General features: G+C 42.0%; 1 protein-coding gene across 1 annotated transcript in view; it reads left to right on the top strand.

The window, feature by feature from the left end:
- Window positions 1–13,529, top strand: part of opn8a (opsin 8, group member a) — a 36,099-nt gene extending 22,570 nt beyond the window's left edge. Inside the window, exons 2-4 of the mRNA XM_033649234.2 lie at window positions 262–555; window positions 4,655–4,980; window positions 13,164–13,529. Coding sequence (XP_033505125.1) covers window positions 262–555; window positions 4,655–4,980; window positions 13,164–13,529 — 986 coding nt within the window. The remainder of the gene's footprint in view (window positions 1–261; window positions 556–4,654; window positions 4,981–13,163) is intronic.
- Window positions 13,530–13,803: the final 274 nt, after the last annotated feature.

Here is a 13,803-nt window from a genome sequence, read left to right as displayed (position 1 = left end):
ATTGTTGAGAGTGTGTTTTTGAGTGACATCATTGCAGACAGAAGCTGGAACATATTGTCTCCAAGTGATCAGTGACTTTGCATATACAAGACTTCTTTTCACTGAGCTCTATCTGGACATTGTTCCCCTGAAGTGTCCTCGATTTGACCCAGCGTGGTTGTTCTGTTGCTGCCTTTTGACCTGCACCCATGGGTCACATTAAGCAAATCTCTCTATGGGTTAATTATAAAAGAGTTCTTGTTTCTGTATTATTTCCTGCAGCTATCCTGTCTGTCTTTGGGAATGCGGCAGTCCTGGTCAATGCAGCTCGTCGCCTCGCCATGCTCAAAGCTCCCGAGCTACTGACGGTGAACTTGGCCATAACAGATATCGGCATGGCCCTCAGCATGTACCCTCTGTCTATTGCTTCAGCTTTTAACCATGCCTGGATTGGAGGTGACACATCTTGCCTCTACTACGGCCTCATGGGCATGATCTTCAGTGTTACCAGCATCATGACTCTGGCTGTGATGGGGATGGTCAGATACCTGGTGACAGGAAGTCCACCCAAGACAGGTAGCGTAATCTCAGATAGGATTTAAAGATGCAGTAAGAGATTCTAATCCGATATACTTTTGGTCAAATTCAAATATCTTCTCACAACTCAGTCACCAGAATAAATGTTGGCACTGTACGTTTCTGGAAACCACAAATATGTTCCTTGTTATTTGTATGTTTCATGGGCACAAAAATAACACTTGATTATGGTTAGAAAATGATCATATTTTGGCTTAGGATACCTATTTTTGTCACTTCAACCACTGTTGAAAAAGGTTCTGGCCTCAACTTAAGAAATAGTTGCTTGTTGTTGCCACAACCACCGCTGGAGATATGCTGACCACCCCAATACCTGGGTGTTGTCATAACAACTATCGCTGGAAATGTGCCAGTGTCACCTTTAGAAATATCCAGCTGTTGTAGCTACTACCACTGGTGGAAAATTTTCCAAAGTCGCCTTGAAAAATACCCAGTTGTTGTCGCCACAGACACCACGGGAGGTGTGTCGACGTCACCCTAAAAAATACTTGCTTGCTGTCTCCACAACCACTGCTGGAAATGTGCCAATGTTGTCTTAAAAAAAATACAGAGTCGTTGTCACCATAAATATCGTGGAAGGTGTGTCGACATCGCCTTAAAAAATACCTGCTTGTTGTCGCCACAACCACCGCTGGAGATGTGCCGACCACCCCTTAAAAAACCCTTTACAAACATCACATTAAATCATACCTTCACAATGTCACCACAACCACTGCTGGAAACGTGCCAACGTCACCTTAAAGAAATACCCAGTCGTTGTCGCCACAAACACAGTGGGAGGTGTGTTGATGTCACCTTAAAAAATAGCCACTAGTTGTCACCATAACCACCATTAAAAACGTGTATAAATCCAGTGTTCATACACAGCCCTGGCTCTGTGAATGGGAAACAACAAAGTGGCTTGGACTGAGCCACACAACACTATTACACTAACTCGGGAGAGAGGACATTCTTGTTCTTGCACAGGACAGGGGAAAGGATGTAAAAGAGTGTGAAAGACAGGGTGTATTTATTCCATGTTTAGTTTAAATATTAACAATATTTCTCCAGAAGTGCTGACTATCCATAAAGGAGATCAGAGCAGTTTTAATGAATACCAAATGGCATAAAGAAATCAATGTTTAAAATAATTCTTATCAAAGGATGCAGGGATTGATCTTCTGATGTAGATCTGGACATCAAATGGTGACGAAAGCCTCTTATCCTTTTAACCAGAGACTACTTACCTATAAACCTCTCAGACTACCATCAATTAAAAACCTTCCCAGTGCACTGACAGGGGTCAGAAGGGGTCAGAAGTAATTCAGCAATCGATACCTAATTGATCTCTACACCAGGATTTATGGATTTGCTATAGTTTGACTAACCCTCCTTTCGAATCTTTAAGCCTTGTTTTTTTGGGGGGACTGCTGTCTTCTTTCATCCCTCCACTCTCTGAGGGCTTCATTTTTGTTATGACAGTTGATTTAAATAGGATCCCAAGCAAGCAGTAGGTCTATGCACATCAGTCTGCTGCATAATAGAAACAACTAATACCTTAACTGATATTTGCGCTGATGTTCATTTGTTCTTGTCACCAACTCATGTTATACAGTATGTATGGAAAATTCTGTAAGGACGTTAGTTGCAGGAAATTACTATACTGCCAAATTCAGTATCTCCCTCTCATATCTTACAGAGAGATCACTGTATAGACTGTATACTGTAGTATTGCTCGGTCTGTTTGCAGACATAGGAACCCATGAGACCTTGGAGAGACCATATCACACCTGTTTTGGATTCTCTCCACTGGTTGCCAGTGAAGTTGTGTTCAAAGCCCTTAATGGTCTGGCCCCATCCTGGATCTCAGACCCTCTAACCAGTCCCTCAGGTCAGCTGTCCTAAGGCTCCTGGCTGTCCCACACTCCAGACTTAAGATCGTGCCTTTTCTGTGTCTGCCCCCAAACTGTGGAACAGCATCCCCCTCCCAATCAGATATGCCCCCTCCATTGACTCTTTTAAGTCCAGGCTCAAACCCTACTTTTATTCATTAGCGTTTGAGTCCCCCGATGTGGTTTTCCCTGATGCGTGCCTGTGTCTCAGGCAATTTGTGCAGTATAATCCAAGTCTCATTTTTCCATTCGTATGTTCAGTAATGCATTTTTGCTCAATAACTTTAGTGCTGGAGTCTGGATTTGAAAAAAGCATAGATAAGCTCATTTCAGTTTCAAATAGTAATGTATGCAATAACGCAATAATAGTTTTCTTCACAAATTAAAGGTAACACAGCATGAGTAATTGTTTTTTGGGTGAAGTATTCCTTTAACTCTTGTAAAGATTTATTTATTTATTTATTTAAGTTAGAAGGGACAGTGCACATTAATGAACATTTGCATGTAAATATGCCAGATTATAGCCCCAGGCTAATTTTCATCCGTAGTCCCTTGGCAGGTTGATCTTACAGAGTAGTAAAAACGTTAGAAGAAAGGAAAAGAAGAAAAACATGTGATAGTGAATACATTAGATCACCGAGGACACATATGCTGACATAGTATGTTGCTATTAATTATATGCAGTGTGTCATGATGAGATAGGCTTCCTTATGAGCTTTCAGTAGTTGGACGTATGAAAAAATATGTAAAAATTAAATATAAAAAAGCTTACATAGGCGCCTGTCATGATAATTGACACCACAGGGAATAAAGCAGCAGAAAAGTTTGTTGTAATTTGCACTTTGGGTGGGAAATGGCAGCTGGATTGCTGCAGATGATTTCCTGGTTGTACGTGTATATCAATTTATAAGTACACTGTCAGGAGCCATGTTGCATGCTGATGCCAATAAACACACAGGGGAGCTCTGAACCGAAGGTTATTTCCACAATTGATTACCCTGAGTACATAACGGTATGAATCAGCATGCATATTCAGCTCCACAATGAGCTCTAAAAAAACCCACAGAGCTCAAACATCCTCTTGTATGAAAATAATGTTCTGATCTATGATGATCGAGTGCTCTGAGCTATATCTAGGGTGGTAATTCATGTCATTAGTGTCTTATGCTGTCGCTTGCAACTTTCATTATATGACAGGTGAGTAAGTGGTGATGTTTGCCCGAACCCACACACAGTTCAGTTAAACAGGCAAAGGTGCTGTGGAGGAGCAGGCAGGAGGTGCAGTCATGGAGGCAGAAGATCCAGAACCATGAGAGTACTCAGTTTGAGCAGACAAACCGGTAGGGGACAGGCTGAGGCCAGGCAGAGCGTCAAGAAGCCAGCAGGGAAGTACTCATAGAACACACACAAAATGACGAATGTGGCGACACGGTGAACGTCTCTGGACCACAAGAAACTCAACACGTTCTCATACCAGGTTGTCACATACCACCGCTTTGTCAGTGGTAATACAATGTTTTTAGGGAATCCCTGTAATGCAGTAGCTGTAAGGGTCACAGACCTGCAACTACAATTCACTTTAAATTATTTATCATAACCATAATCATCCTCTTACCTGCTGTCTCGCTTGGGCCCTTCCATGTGGAGTTGGCATGTGCTCCCCGTTTGTCCTCCGGCTGTCTCCCACAGTCTGATCGATGGTTGTGCCTCTTAACTTCTCTAGAGTGTATCTCACTCCATGTCAGCAGGGATTAGCTCCAGCCCTCTACAGCCCTGTAAAACGGCAGGCAGTTATCGTAGCGTGCCAAGTTTAAAAAAACAACAATATGGGCACTTGACATGAAAAAAAAAACAAGCCTTGGCATTTAGTGTATTCCAGAAGGATTTGTCCGATATTGACATTGTTTGTTCGACAACCTGACACCTGCCACTGCTGATACACACATGCAAACACCATTTGCTGCCACAGCCCCTCCATCATTCCAACAACATCCTCCTTATGTGTGTAGCTTTCCATATTGTTGATTTAACTAAGAGCTAATGTTCATGTTTGTGTGAGGATTAGGTCTCTCAGATTCCTCATCACTGCTCAGATCCTTCACTCAAGGAACACAACTTTTTCTGCCAAATGTAACATCTATAAAAATCACAACACCACCATATAGTTGACATACTAAATTATTTAATCAAAATCTGTTTGTGTGCAGGTATCAAGTTCCAGAGGAGAACCATCAGTATTGTGATCAGTGCGATCTGGCTGTATGCCAGCCTGTGGGCCTTGTTCCCTCTGCTGGGCTGGGGCAGCTACGGGCCGGAGCCGTTTGGACTCGCCTGCTCGATAGACTGGACCGGCTATGGGGAGTCCCTGAACCACTCCACCTTCATCATGACTCTGTCTGTACTCTGCACATTCCTCCCCTGTGTGGTCCTCCTCTTCACCTATTTTGGTATTGCCTGGAAACTGCACAGGGCCTACCAAGCCATCCAGAACAACGACTTTCAATATGGCAATGTTGAGAAGAAAATCACTCTTGTGAGTATAAGACCAGAGGTTACAAATATTTCAGATGGAGCTGTGCCACATTCAGTCACTTTCAGGAGGATAGAACTGTAGGCAACATTCAGAGTGTATCTATGATTAAGAGTCTGAGCCAGGGTTGTCTTCACATGGCTCGCAACAGAGGTGGCTACTAGCAGCTAGTGGTGCTAATAGCCTGAACAGTATGGGAGTACAGTACACTTTAGTGCTGTGCCAGCTGGAGAAAGGTTTGGCTGAAACCATCATAATTACACATTTAAGGAATAAAATGCTCTACGTTGTTTGTATTTCTTCAAATGAATCACAGTCGTCTTTGGTGGTGCTTAGCCCAGGATGCTGCAACAGAATCACCCGAATAAATATTAGCATTATACGTTTTTTGTAAACCACATGCTAGGGTTGTATGTTTCATATGTAGCGATATGTTTCAATTTTCAATTTAATGTTGTCAACATTGTGGTTCATGTGTATTTAGGTCTGGGAACAAAAATTAATTTGGTAAGGGTTAGGAGAACACCTGTTTGGTCGCTACAAACATGGCTGGAAATGTCCAGAGCTCTTGTTAACACCCACTTTTGTTGGTCTAAAGCAGTGGTGTGCTCAAGATGAGAACCTCAGCCTATATACTTTCAATCTAAACTACGTCATATATATGAAATGCACAACTGTGACATACTCATGGTTTCAGAAATGTACAATTCCAACATTTTTTTTTAAGGCCACTGAGCTGGATGCTGACATATAACATTAAAAGGCGCTTGTAACATGAAGTTTGCTAGCTTGGAGTTTCAAAGTGTGGTGATAGATCTGGCTGGTAGTAAATAGAAAACACATGAGCAAGAGCCTCAAAGCAGAGCGGAAAGTGGACTATATACAGTATGTCCCAGTCCCAGTCAACTCGGTGGAGTGGTTGCATCCAAAGGTCTGGACCCAGCCAAATATCTTCATGCAAGAATGACAAACTTAATGCTCTCATTAAACATTTCATTTTTTATAATTTTTTTTTACAGGCTCATATTTAACATTTCATTTTATTTATTTATCTTATTATTTAAAATTGTTATCACATTATTAAATAATTACTAATTAAACATATAGGCTAATAAGGTCTAAATATATTAGTTTTATTTCTTATTTTTTGAAGGTCTGGCCCTGACAGTGTCTGCTTTGAAAAATTATGGCCTTTGGATACAGCTGAAGACCCCTGGTGTACAGTATTGATCGTCTTATAATAAGACAATCGTCCCCTCAGTTTTCAAGACAAGAAATTATACAACATAATTTGTGAAATGCAGATAATGATTAAAAGGCATTAGTCCTTAACCCTAATTAAACACAGTGGATGTGTGTGTTAAGTTGCATAACTTCTTTTGCTGCTGCAAAGAGGCGACAAATTCTAAAACATGGATGCTTCACATACCCCCTCTGTTCCTGAGATATGATGCTGAGTGATGGACAGAAAAGTGTTTTTGCAGAACATTGTGACGTCACAGTGAAGTTGACCTTTGACCTTTTGAGTCTCTTATCAAATCCACACAAAGCCTCTCCCTCTCCATTGACGGTTGCACTGTGCTCTCCTCCCCCCATCTCCGTAACCTTGGTGTCATCTTTGATTAAACCCTCTCCTTTGACCAACACATCAAACACATCACCAAAACAGCTTTCTTCCATCTCAGAAACATCGCCCGCCTCCGTCCATCTCTCTCCTCGTCAGTTGCAGAGACTCATCCACGCATTCATCACTTCCAGACCGGACTACTGCAACAGTCTCCTCTATGGTTTGTCAGCCATAACACTCAAGAAACTACAGTATATCCAGAACTCAGCTGCTCGTCTTCTCACACACTCCCGCACCCGTGACCACAACACCCCCCACTCCTTCATAACCTCCACATCCCCCAATGTATCCACTTCAAACTCCTCATCATCACTTACAAAGCTCCCTCCTACCTGTCTGAGCTCCTCCCACCAGCACATGCTCAGGTCTGATGATACTAACCTCCTCCTCACTCTCCACCTCCATGAAAACCCTCAATACACACATTTTCAAAACTGCCAACAACCTCTTAAATCAGTGTACTTTGCCCTTTCTGCACTGTTTCCCTCTCTACCTCCCTATGGATTTTTTTTTGATTGCTGTTGTTCTCTGTAAAGCATCTTTGAGTATCCTGAAAAGTGCTATATAAATCCAATGTATTATTATTATTATTATTATTATTACAAAATGTGGTCACCTTTTCATTTTATTGTATTAGCCATTTCTGTGAAAACGTGTCATGCGGCCCTTTCCCACTACACAAAAAAATACTGACACCCACTAACATCTGGCTTTTGTATTTAATGGGAAAGGTTATGATTGACATTCACAACCGGACAAATGACTCTGCAGTAGTCATGGGTTTTAGTGTCTTCAGTTTCAATTGGCTCCTAACGCCAGTAATGAAAACATAACACCCGGGTGAACGCGTTAATTTTAGCCCCTTTCCCGGTGAGATACAACAACAGGCTTCCACAAAATACTGTCCGTCTCCACCTTAGCAGCGCTCAAACATCGTTCAAAATTATTCAGTACCAAATTTGAAATGGAGACTGAATAAGTAACAGATACAAAAAAAGAAGCAACCACAATTTTACTGGCCTCCATGCTGCTTTTTGCAGTTTACTAACCTGTTTTCCGGCTCATCTGTGAAATTGAACGTAACAGCCCAGAAAACAAATGCATACTTGTCAACTGCAGAGCCGTGTACACTCTCTAGTCTATCGCCTATTTTCCACATTTAAAAAAACAGCATCCAAGTGCTAGTTTCCATGGAAAAGGGGTAATAATTAGTGTAAGAATTCTTGAGTTATGGCCAAAAACAGGTAAGTGACCTCTGACCACCAAAATCTAATCATTCATCGATGAGTACAAGTGGACGTTTCTGCCAAATTCGAAAAAATCCCTTTTAAGGTATTCTTGAGATGTTGCATTCACAAGAATGGGACAGATGGACGGAGAGACAATCCAAAAGCATAACGTCTCAAGCCACAGCTATCCCCATCACAGAGACGTATGTCTCAACAGTAGTATCAACACTCTAATTGTTACATGTAAAAATAAATCTGAATATTATCAGCTTGGCCCTGAATAAGATTTGCTTTTATCACAGCAAGTACAAATGTCACCTTTATAACATAAAGTCAGATAGGAGCCGTTTTTAAAATGAATAAACCAACAGTTTGAGTGATCTTTATTTGAGTGCACCATAAACAAAGAAAACATGATTTATGAAAATTATAAAACTAAAGAGCAGAACTAGAGATATCTTATCAAAACAACCATACCAGTTCACACACACACAAAAACATGGTTTAGAAAAAAATAATGAAAATGGAACTTTCTATTTTTGCAAATGAACTCCTCAATATAATGCCAACCACAATATGAACTATAATCTGTCCCCTCAGGCATGTAAATTCACTTTCCATATCATTCAGCACTCCCCGTGAAAAAACTCACCACACTGTGAGAAATTTCTCTGCAGCAGCCCTGTTCATTTTACACTTTTCTATGTTCTGTCAAATGAAGATATATTTTTAAAAACCACTGTAGATCTCTGGTCCTTTTTATGTTCTTTTGGATATTTGCGTACAAAGCTGTATATCTACAGACATCACGCTATGAGGGAACATTTGACAATAGAGCTATTTCCGGGCCATATCTGAGCAAACCATAGCATTTGACAGGCATGCAGGTCTGTTTGAGTAGCGTGGACATAAAAGTGATTTCACTGTAAACAGGATCTTTCCGTCAACACTGAGTACACAGTAGATAATCACACCGCCTTCTGATTGCCCTTCTTCTCTAACTTGAAGCAGCTTTTGGAGCACAACCAAGACAAATATAGATTAAATATAGCTTTGCATGTGAAGGCCCCTTGGAAAGGATGCTCAAAGGATGCAGCCGGCATTATTTTATATCTTTATTCTCATTTGCTGTATTTGCATCGAGTACTGAACTCAATAACCCTCCTCTGATGTAAGGCTATGTCAGGTACCAGCTCTGTGTACCTTCTGAAAGAAGTCTCCTGTGAGCCAATGAACTCACATCACCGGATTTTTGGAAAGTGGAATCACACACTACACAGACCCAATTACACCAACAAATCCCATGAAAACACCAACACAAACAATGCTTTACGCTCGGACTACACTGCCTACCTCTATCTGTGCATGAGAGTGAACTTTCTGAACTGCTGCTGCTCCATGTGTTTGGTATTCATACAGACTGCATTGTTGCTGCGGCGCTGCTGCCTGCCAGCCCTGTCTTTCTACATTAAGTTTGCCATTGATTATGGCCATCAATATTTTACAACAAAAGCCTTGTGTTAAAAGATAGAGAGATTCTGTCCACAGAAACACTAGCGGGCTTTTAGTTTGAAACAGAAACAAGTGTTAAGTAAAAAGTAAGTATTGGAATATTTTTCATGTCTTTGAGATATTCTACAGATCATTTTCACCATTTTTGTTCTGTATCCCCAAACTGTGTGATTTCCCTACCCTCTCTGTGAAGCTTACTGAGAATGTAAACCTGTAACGGGTTATTTAAACACTTTAGGAAATTACTCACTTTCTTGCTAAGATTTAGAGAAGACACCACCACCACCACCATGTGTCTATATAAAGCTAGAGCCAGCAGACACATACTTTACCCTAAAGCTAGCCTGGCTCTGTCCAAAAAAAGGGAAATAACCTGTACTATATTTTACTTTTATAAAACTGATATTTTCAGTCTTTGCTCATGATTGGCTGAGCTGCATTCGAAACAGCTGTTAAATACTATACACACCAAAGGGTTATCCCTGGGTCTGAAAGGGGAAGCCAGTGCGGAAGTGGTTTAAACCTTCAATCTTTCTAATGGCCAGCAGGGGGCGACTCTACTGCTGCAACGAGACGTCAGACTGTGCAAAAGTCTTTGACAAAATGACCCAACATCGTACTTGATTCATCACCTTAGTCCGTTTACATAGGTTTCTTAGTGGCTTTGCAAACTTTGTAATAAGCTTCTGCCACCAGTGCCGAAATTTTGCGGAAAAAATCTGCTTTACGGCAGGAAATGCGTCATGTATTGCGAAACTGGTCGGTCAGCCAATCAGGGACTGGAGCTGGTCCTTATGAGGAGCTGGGCATGAGATAGTTGAGTCAGGAGCACAATGGCAGACGGACAAAGATTGGAGACAAGTGAAAAACAGCCTAGCAAAAGAAAAGGAGCTCCTCTGTGTGAGGAGGCAAAGAAGAGCAAAAAGGAGAGTGATAAAAGAAGAGGAAAAACAAGAGTAAACCTCAGTCAGGCGTTCAAGAGATGGAGGGAGCTCCGTGACCAAAGAGGTTTCAAAACCCATGTCCAGCTAGCTTTCTTTCTAATTGATCAGTAAGTAACACGGCTAAATGTTAGCTAGACCAGAGAGGACTGTACTGTACTGGCTGCTAGTTCATTCCTAGCTGGCCAGCATCACAAATCGCCGCAACCAGGGGGCGGGTAGCGAGTGTTGGTCGGCTGACATCCTCGTTGCCATTCTATGGCAGCCCTCGGACAGTGATACCCCCCTCCCTTCCTTCTGTTCTCTTCTCACGGAGGCAGCTATCGACGGACATCGCCCAGCTAAGTTACGCCCAGCTAAGTTACACACAGCTAAGCCAATTTGGTCGTTGCGACAGTGCAAGCAACACTGCTGATGCTAGGTGGCCCCAAGCTAAAAAAAAAACTGAATCCTATCTGTTGCCTCTTTAATCTATTCCTCTCACACCTCTTATAAATAAGAAGTGGTAGACAGTGGGTATTATGGTTGGCAATTTCACCTGTACTAATTACCAACACTGTGCTAGTACTGAAAACACTCCATTATAGATTAGGAATGAAGGAGATTAAGAGTGATCCCTCTTGAGAGACAAGCTGAAATCCCTCTCTTATCACTTCATTGATATGTGAATCCGCTTCAGTGTGAGGTGACTGGTGGATTGTTGATTGTCTCGTGATCTGTAGGTCCCTGGTGTACGTCTTATCTTTAAATTGCACCTCCACGCGTGTGCGTTTGGCCTCGTTGGTGTGTATGTGCATATTCATGAACGTGTCAATGTGCGTGCACTGATTTGAATTTGAAAGTGTCTTTGCAGCAGATCAGAAAATGAAGCCAATGGTTTAAATTCTGTTGAGTTTGATTGTAAATCTACCTGTGGTTAAACTCCATGCTGCAGGCGGTGTGACTCCGCAGGATATTGAAGGCGGGTGGTGACAAATAGGGGAAAGTGTGTCCCTGATCTGCCGATTGTGCTCGATGGAGCATGCAGGTCGGCAAGTGGTCATCACCTTTACACATCTGGGTTCCTGTGAACACAACAGATTTGTTTGTGTAGTGGCAAATGCCCTGTGGACATGGCTGCTGAATGTGTGTGCCCTAGTGTGTGTGTTTGGATGCTTGTTTGTTCCTGTAACGTTCACTTTCTCACAGAAATGTATACTTGTTCCCCAGGAAGGTTCCAATTAATTATGAATCAATCAGCTAGAGCTGGATTCAACGTGTTCCACAGATCAGACGTGGATTTATTAGTCTTGCTTGGTTGTCTGAAAGCCTGCGTTTCCATTATAGAACAGCAGGCCACCTGAATACAGAAAATCACTTTTCTCCACAGGCCACTCATGGTAGTTTCAATTTATTATATGTTCCATAAGTGTATTGTTTCACTCTGATCTCAGCAGGACTAACTGCACTGCCAAGCAAACAGCGTCTGTGTCGTCCTGTGCTTTTTGCACTAATTCAAATTAGGTTACATTCATACAGTTGGCACAAATTGGCCTCTTTCTATACAAATCAGACTCACTGCAGAAACATTCCAATTCATAACAGATAAGTACAAGCCACTCAGTTAAAGGGAAATCAGTTTTTAGAGTGGTACAGATGGCACCATATCCTCATACAGCGGTTTGGATGACATGAATGTCTTGACGTAATTCACGTAAAGTTATGTTGGTTAGGTTTAGGAAAAGAAACATGGTTATGTCATGTGTTAAAATTACCGTCTCCCTGTGTTTTGGGGCTGGGTTAAAATAATCGATTCATCCGATTCAACTCGATCTTCATTTGAATGACTCGATATTGATACATTAAATCCGAGAGAGGCAGAGGAGGAAATGTGTCACATATTGTGAATAGAACAATAAAACGCATCAGAATCAGTGTGCAAGGTTTCTGTGCGTAATGATTGTTTTTCAGATGACTGATTAAAAAAACACATCCGAAAAAAACAGACTCAGTGTGCAAATGCCTTTACTCGCATGAGTTTTAACACTAGAATATATTGTGTTGACTCGTTTCATAGGTGCAGGAAATCGCTGAATTGCAAATTGGTCGCAAAATAACTACAAAACCAGGTAAAACTAGAAAAGTCCACTTGGTAAAGTGCAGATCCCTGCCAGGCGGCCACCCATGCTGATTACGTGTAATTCCAGGAGACGTGCCACAGCGCATTTCTGAAGTGCCCCAGAAGCTAATAAAATACAAGCCTCATCTATCAATAACGGAGCTGCAGAGTGTTGCACAGAGCAGATCGAATTTTCCTGCTAACAGGCACTGTATGTAAAAAAATAGATATGAAGTAACTGAGAATTATTTACTTACTTATTTTTTACTGTATTCATGGAATTACGGTATTTATGAAACCTAAAAAATCTTTGATCCATTTCAGGGACTGAAGGCCAGTTTTCTGGCCCCTACAAGCTGGTTATTGGGAGTGAGGAGTCAGCAGTCGATGACGGTATTAACCAGTCAATAAAACAGGTTTAGCAACAATTGGGAATCACTACAACCTCAAGACGTCCTTGATCATAGTTATAAATGCACACACAAATGATTAGGCTGATAGGTCCATTAGTTTGCAAGATTAGCTGTGGACAGACTGATACACATGACGCACAAGACCAAAGGCATGATCCCCTAATGAGTACAAAGAGATGCAACAACAACAAAAGAGGCAAAACCACCACAAAGCCTGTGTGTCTTGCTCCTTTGTAGGACATGGGGTCTCCTTTGCACATCTGAGCCCACTGTCTTACACTCCACCCATGCACACACCCCTTTGTTTTATTCTCTTTATCCCTCCCTGCTCCTCTGATGCTCTTTCATCTGCTCTTGTTATTCCAGATGGCTGTGATGATCAGCACAGGTTTCCTTCTTGCCTGGACCCCCTACGTGGCTGTCAGCTTCTGGAGCATGTTTCACTCCAAGGAGCAGGCCCACATGACTCCAATCGTCACCTTGTTACCATGCCTCTTTGCTAAGAGCTCCACCGTATACAACCCTTTCATATATTTCATCTTCCAGCGCACCTCCCGACACGAGCTTCTCCACCTCCACAGACTGATGTTTTGTTGTTCTCATCAGGCCAATTCACCTGCTCATGGAGGGAAGCTCGAAGGCAAACTGGTCCAGGGTCCTGATGAAACCTGCATGGGTCTAATGGGAGATCCTGGCAGACAGTCGGAGAGTCAGATGATACCCGTAGGCTAAAGCGTGTGATGAAGTCTACATCTTTAGGAGAAGATTGATAGCACTTTCATGTCTGAAAGTGCTATCAATCTTCTTGTCTCGCGCTCGAGCGGGTTTTAACAATCAAGTCAGGAGGTCACCGCAGGTGATATCAACAAGCACAAAGTGGGGATTCGATTTGCAAAGAGCAGAGCGAGACCTGCGAGAAAGACACCAATAAATACGTTTAATTATTATTGTTTGTGACTGTGACCATCCCTCACCCTACAACCAATGTGTGTTTTCCGTCTAAAGG

Source organism: Epinephelus lanceolatus, chromosome 13 (assembly GCF_041903045.1).
Source record: "Epinephelus lanceolatus isolate andai-2023 chromosome 13, ASM4190304v1, whole genome shotgun sequence".
In the NCBI taxonomy this organism is placed as follows: Eukaryota; Metazoa; Chordata; class Actinopteri; order Perciformes; family Serranidae; genus Epinephelus; species Epinephelus lanceolatus.
The sequence above is the reverse complement of the archived record's forward strand: the minus strand, read 5'-3'. Positions and strand labels throughout refer to the sequence as shown.